At 45.1% G+C, this 6987-nt stretch overlaps 1 protein-coding gene across 2 annotated transcripts in view; it reads right to left on the bottom strand.

The window, feature by feature from the left end:
* Positions 1-6987, bottom strand: part of Cdkl4 (cyclin dependent kinase like 4) — a 55578-nt gene that overhangs the window by 22242 nt on the left and 26349 nt on the right. For both annotated transcript variants that reach the window (XM_029531441.1, XM_021218366.2), the window contains exons 5-6: positions 6534-6624; positions 2457-2654 (exon numbers count right to left, since the gene is read on the bottom strand). In XM_029531441.1, the coding sequence (XP_029387301.1) occupies positions 2457-2654; positions 6534-6624 (289 nt within the window). The remainder of the gene's footprint in view (positions 1-2456; positions 2655-6533; positions 6625-6987) is intronic.

Below are 6987 nucleotides of genomic sequence, written 5' to 3' on the forward strand. Positions count from 1 at the left end.
CACACACACACACACACACACACACACACATACACACACACACACACACTAAAAGATATCTATTGTTGTTGGTGGTGGGTTTGTTTGTTTGTTCTGCTTTGTTTTTTGGGCTAGGGTCTTTTCTACATGGCCTTTCTGGCCTGAACATCCCCATGGAGACGAGGCTGACCTCTATTTCACAGGGATTCTCCTGCTTTGGTCTCCAAAGTGCTGAGATTAAACACATGTGTCACCACACCTGGCCAAAATAAAGAGAATCTTTAAATAAAATATAACTTCCTTAAAGGTTTTTAAAAGTTATTTTAATTTTTTTTTTTTTTTTTTTTTTTTTTTTTTTTACTTCTATAAAACACAATGTGAGCTGCCAAAGGAAGGAATAGTTAAACAGTCCTGAACAGCTGCAACGTCTGTGAGCCAGGACAACCAACATGGCAAGAGATGCATAGGTGGCAGGCAACCAGTGTCTGACTGGACTGAAGGCCTGTTTGACAGGAGGGAAGTCTCTAAGTCAGTGGAACGGTACCAGAAACCGAACCAGCTTCCTTGGCCTAATGAGGTCATGGACCATGCATTACAACCACTTTTCTAGACCAGCAATAATTCCTTACACACTCTAAATCTTGCACTTACACCCACAGGTAAGTACAGCTACTACCCTCCATCAAAGAAGCCTCTTTACGGAAAATGGAGACCATCACAGACAACCATAACTGAACATGATACAGAACTCTGTTGATCACGGGGAGCCCACAGCAATGGATACACAGGCACACACACATCGACATCACGGCTTCTATTATCTGTGGTTCAGGTTACACCAAGGAGAAGGGGTGGAAAGATTGTAAGAGCCAGAATTCCAGGAAGCCTGCTGTAAAGAGTCTCTCCTAGAAATGGCTGCATAAACAAGACTGAAGCAAAGGGCAGCAGTATTGCCAGATGTGCTAATGCAGAAGGAGGAAGTTCCTGGGGTCTCACTCCTGAAAAGGAACAACAGGCTACTGATGGCTGCTGGGAGGACAGTCAGCCTCCTCAGGGGTAAGCTCCTCACCGTCTGTCCAGTGCCAAATGGTCAGTCCTGAAACCATATACCCACAAATAATGAAAGTGTGTGTGTGCGTGTGTGTGTGTGCATGTATGTGTGTGTGCATGTGTGTGTGTGTGTGTGTGTGTATACATACACATGGTCTTAGTTAGGGTTTCTTTTGTTGCGATGAAGTACCATGATCAGGGAAAAAAAAAAATCAAGTTTGGGAGGAAAGGGTTTACTCAGCTCACATGTCCGTGTTGCTGTTCATCATCAAAGGCAGTCAGGACAGGGACTCAAGCAGGGCAGGGACCTGGCTGGAGGCTGGAGCTGAGGCCATGGAGGGGTGCTGCTCACTGGCTTGCTTCACATGGCTTGCTCAGCCTGCTTTCTTTTTCTTTTTTTTCTTTTTTTGTTTTGTTTTGTTTTGTTTTGTTTTGAGACAGGGTTTCTCTGTATAGCTCTGGCTGTCCTGGAACTCACTCTGTAGACCAGGCTGGCCTCTAACTCAGAAATCCGCCTGCCTCTGCCTCCTGAGTGCTGGGATCAAAGGCGTGCGCCACCACGCCTGGCTAGCCTGCTCTCTTAAAGACCCCAGAGATGGCACCATCCACCATGGGCTGGGCCCTTCCCCAGTTTATCACTAATTGAGAAAGTGCCTTACAGCTGGATCTCATGGAGGCATCTCCTCAACGGAGGGTCCTTCCTTTCTGATGACTCTAGCTGGTGTCAAACTGACACAGAACCAGCCAACACACACATATACATATATGTGTATGTATATAACAATATCATAAGCTACCAACTTGAGAGTGGGGGAGGGCATGTAAGGAGTTGGAAGGAAGATCAATGGGAGACGCTGGAGAGAGGACAGGGAGGAAAAATGTGTTATAATTCTATTTCAATTAAAAACATACTAAGAAAATAATAAAAGATTGGTTTGGGAAAAGAGAGTTGTTCTAGTTCACTTATGCGTATGTTGGAGTGGATGGCTACACACATGTGTAGTGCCAGAGGAGTTGAATCCCTGCAACTGGAGTTACAGGCAGTTATAAGCCACCTGCATCAGGTGCTGGGAACCAAACTGCTTCTCTGAAGGGCAATCAATGCTCTTAACCCCTGAGCCATCTCTCAAGACTACAAGGATTTATTTCTTAAAACTGAGAATTCACGTTTAAAGTATTATACAAATGAATTACGTTAATATTACTTTAAACATTGGCTGCCATTTAGGTCAGACTGGATTTCTTGGCAAGGCCTTTGCAGACTCATTGCTGGCGCTGTGTGTTCAGACAGAATTGGGCTTCTGCTACAATAGCCCAGAGAACTTCCCCGCAGAGTGTTGGAGAAGCAATGAGCTTCTTGCTTTTATTCCAGCATCTACCAAATGGGTGCTACAATGAACACGAAAGCCACAAAATGCAACTCATACCCAACGTCCTGATGATCAGATAAAGTTGGTCCACATCTGATTTTCCTGGCCAGAGTGGCTGACCCGTCAGGAGCTCTGCAAAAACACAGCCCACGGCCCACATGTCCACAGAGGAACCGTACTTCGTGTCTCCCACCAGAAGTTCAGGGGCTCGGTACCACCTGGTGGCAACATAGTCTGTGTAGGCGTCTCCTGGAACTGTGAAGGAAGAGCATCAGGCAGCTGAGTGAGTCATCATCTCATGGCTCCAGCACCTCGGACCCACTCCCTGACCCACTCCCTGAAGCAGCAGCTCAGTCAGAGGCAGTGGTCCTCCTGATGCTGAGCCAAGGCCCCAGTGAGCATGGAGAACACCCTAGCTGGAGAACGTGGGACAATTGTCCCAGGCAAGCATGAAAATGTCTGTCATGACACTTAAGGTTTTTTTGTTTTGTTTTGTTTTTTAAGATTCATTTACTTATTATTATTGTAAGTACACTGTAGCTGTCTTCAGACACTCCAGAAGAGGGCATCAGGTATATACATGTACATGAGTATGTGTGGCCAAAGATCAGCCTCAGGTGACATTCCTTAGCCCACTGTCCCTTTTGTTTTGTTTTGTTTTGTTGTTGTTGTTTTAAAGACAGGGTTTCAAGTATCTACTTTGTCCTTGAACTCTACCTTCCAGGCCTTGAGATTAGAGGTGAGCCGCATACCTGGTTTATGTAGTGCTTCTTGTGTGCTAGGTAGACCGTTGGCATCTGAGCCACATCCCCACCCTTACCTTGATTTGAGACCGAGATTCTCCCTTTTACCTGGAATCTCCCAGTCTGCCGAGGCTGTCTGACCAGCACAGCGCCAGGCATCTGCTTGCCTTTTTCTCCACAGCACCAAGATTGTAAAATAAGCGTACAACATCATATCTAGATTTTTATTTTTTTAAATGTGGGTTCCGGGGATTGAACTCAGATCCTCGTGGATGTAGAGCAAACACTTAACCATTTGAGCCACATGCTCAAGTCCCAGGGCTGGTATTCTTACAAGGTGGCCTTACAGGAACACAGAGACAGATAGACAGTGGAAAGTTAGAGCCGCTGAGGACAGGACAGGACCAAGAGATCATGTTCTGTCGCTTTAAGCCCCATGGGTTGTGGCTGTCTATTCTGGCAGCCATAGAGACTACTGCCATCTTGGATGGCTCCACCCGGTGACTCTGCCTATGTTCATCTTTTGGGACTATTGTGACAACTTGGTTTGACTCCTTGGACCACAAGTCATGCCTGTCTGATGGACAGACTGTGGAGAGTTGGGAGAATCTCCCTGGTTGGACACATCCTACTGCCCTGAAGGTTGCAGTGCCCATGGTCAGGTCCCGCCATACTGCATGACCTGGGAGTCCTGGAGTCCCAGTTCTTCTCTGAGGCTGGAGGAAGTTGATGGTCAATTCCAATACACCTTTCAGTGGCAGGAGTCATGTGGGAGAAAAGTTGGTAAAACTGGCTTGCAGGAACTGGGGGATAGATACTGCTCTGGGCCAGTGAGATGGCTCAGTGGGTAAAGGTGCTTGCCGCCAACCTTGACCACCTGAATTCTATCCTTGGGAATGCATGGTAGCAGGGGAGAACCCACTCTGTCAGGCTATTTTCTAAGCTCCACACGTGTTCTGTGGGGTGCACGCAATTGAAATAAACACGTTTTTCTTTTTCTTTCATTTTTTTCCTTTTTGAGACAGGGTTTCTTCATATAGCCCTGTCTGTCCTGGAACTCTCTAAGTAGACCAGGGTGGCTTCTAACTCACAGAGATCTGTCTGTCCCTGTCCCTCTAGTGCTGGGACTGAAGGTATGTGCCACTATGCCAGACAGTTTTGTTTTGTGTATTTGAGACAGGGTTCTACTGTATAGCCATCCATGGCTGGCCTCAAACTCATAGAAATCTGCCTGCCTTGCCTCCTAAGCTCGGGATTGCTGAGCCACTACAGCTTGAGACAAGATTTAATTGTGTGGCTAATGCTGGCCTTGCAGTCTGGATCGTGCTGCTTCATCTGTACACAGCTGGATATACAGGTGTGCATCATTATAGTTGGGTGACAGCTTTTCTTAGTAAGGGGCACACAGACAACAATCTGACCACTACAAAAGACAGCGCAGAATGCAAGGGTTGCCATTCATCAATCAATAGTCCTCACAGTAAGAACAGAAAATAACCCTGGCTACTATGACTCTTTTATAAAATTATACAAGCTTTTTTTTTTTTTTTTCTTTTTTTTTTTTGAGACAAGGTCTTGTGTAGCCCAGGCTGGCTCAAACTTCCTATGTAGTCAAGGATAACGAATGACCATGAAATTCCCATCCTCTGGTCTCTACCTCCTCAAGTTCTTGGGTTACAACTCTGTTCCTCCACGCCCAGTTTGTGCAGGGCTCCCGGCATGTTAAGCAAGAACTCTGTCAATTGAGCCCCGTCGCCACTCGCCATGTGTTTCCCATGCAGTTTTGCTCACATTGCTGTCTGTGCTTATGGTGTCTTGAACAGTTTCCTTCTTTTTAAATTTGGTAGGTATGTTTGAGTATTTGTACTCAGCAGGTGTACGCACCAGTGTGTGGGTCAGAGGACAACCTCCAGCGTCAGCCCTTCATCCTTCCCTGTTTGAGGCAGTCTCGGGTTTTCTGCTGCATCCTTGAGGCTATGTGGCTGCGAGTTTCTGGAGTTCCTATCTCAGTTTCTCATCTCATCCCAGGAACACCAAGATTGCAAATGCGTGCTATGCATCCAGCTTTTACATGACTTCTGGGAATTCAAATTCTGGCCCCCAGACTTGTAAACTCCCTATGTAATTAGGACAGGCACTCTACTCTGAGCCATCTCTCTAGTGTCAGCGACAAAGCTGTGACCATCATTTCTTTTTTTTTTTTTTTTTTTTTTTTTTTTTTTTTTTTTTTTTTTTGATAAACCACAAAACATTTATTTCTGTAGGTTTTGTTTATAGTTCATTCAGCAGTTAAGTGGATACTAATTAATTCTTTTTTTTTTTTTTTTTTTTTTTTTTTGGTTTTTTCGAGACAGCAGGGTTTCTCTGTGTAGCCCTGGCTGTCCTGGAACTCACTTTGTAGACCAGGCTGGCCTCAAACTCAGAAATCCGCCTACCTCTGCCTCCCGAGTGCTGGAATTAAAGGCGTGCGCCACCACGCCCGGCTGCGACCGTCATTTCTAACCAGGATCTTCTACTCCACGAGATGAACAGTTATTACGTAGTTCCTGGCTTGGGAGTATCTCCGATTGTCAGTTTCTCTTCTCAGCCACAGGACAGGAAGTGGGTACCATCTGGGTCCTCCCGCTTTGCACCACAGGGCACAGCAACCTCAGGGAACTTGGCCAACTTCCTTTCAACCTGGCCCTTCTTCAGGTCACATCTTTGGGTGTCACCGGAGTGCTGCGGACTCTCGAACCCCACAGTAAAGTGTGTGTTGCTAACACAGGTTCCTATACGCTTAGAACTAGTTATCTCTCTCTGTTTCCTCCGGGCCCTCACTGCCTGGGCTGATATGCGTTGTCTCTGAATCCTGTAGGCTCTTTACTTCCAGCTGACTCTTTTAGCACCACCAGCTCTGTGGAGCTTTTCCAATCACTCAAGCCCATGTTGAGATCTCTCTCCAGGGAGCCATCTGCTTTAGTGCTTCATGGCCAACTGTCTTATTTTTATTTTTTTTTTTAAGGATTTATTTATTTATTTTATGTATATGAGTACACTGTAGCTGTCTTCACCAGCTATGCCAGAAGAGGGCATTAGATCCCATTACAGATGGTTGTGAGTCACCATGTGGTTGCTGGGAATTGAACTCAGGACCTCTGGAAGAGCAATCAGTGCTCCTAACCACTGACCTACCTCTCCAGCCCTTGTTTTATTTTTTCATCTCCTTTACTTTAGGTTATAAGTGCCTGTAGAACAGAAACGCATCTTACGGTTCCTTTCCACTCCTGTGGAGCCAAACACGCAGAAATGTTACCTGATAAATCCTAGTTGAATTGTCAACTGACTCTGAATGATACCAATTTCCAGTCATTTGAATTAGACAAAATAGCTTAAGCAGGATTGTACTTACTTAGAATTCGTGCAAATCCAAAGTCACAAATCTTTATCATTCCTTGCTTGGTTATTAGGATGTTTTCAGGTTTTACGTCCCGATGAATACACTGTAAGATATTATTTGATCAATTATCTGAGCCAACAAAATGACAAAGAATCAACAGTACCTATTAGTCTAAATGTTAGATATATGACTTACAATTGAAAAACAAATAGATATCACCTTAATTTTTCTGGAAAAATTTAAATTGTCAATTTTCATGTATGAATCTTGTCAAGTAAAGGAAAAACTTTATCTAAATGTCAGCATATTATCAGAGATTAAAACTATAATTGTTAGCTGGGCAGTGTTGACACATATCTTTAATCCCAGCACAAGAGGCAAGAGGCAAGAGGCAAGAGGCAAGAGGCAAGAGGCAAGAGGCAAGAGGCAAGAGGCAAGAGGCAAGAGGCAAGAGGCAAGAGGCAAG

The sequence above is a fragment of the Mus pahari genome, chromosome 18 (genome assembly GCF_900095145.1).
Source record: "Mus pahari chromosome 18, PAHARI_EIJ_v1.1, whole genome shotgun sequence".
Taxonomy (NCBI): Eukaryota; Metazoa; Chordata; class Mammalia; order Rodentia; family Muridae; genus Mus; species Mus pahari.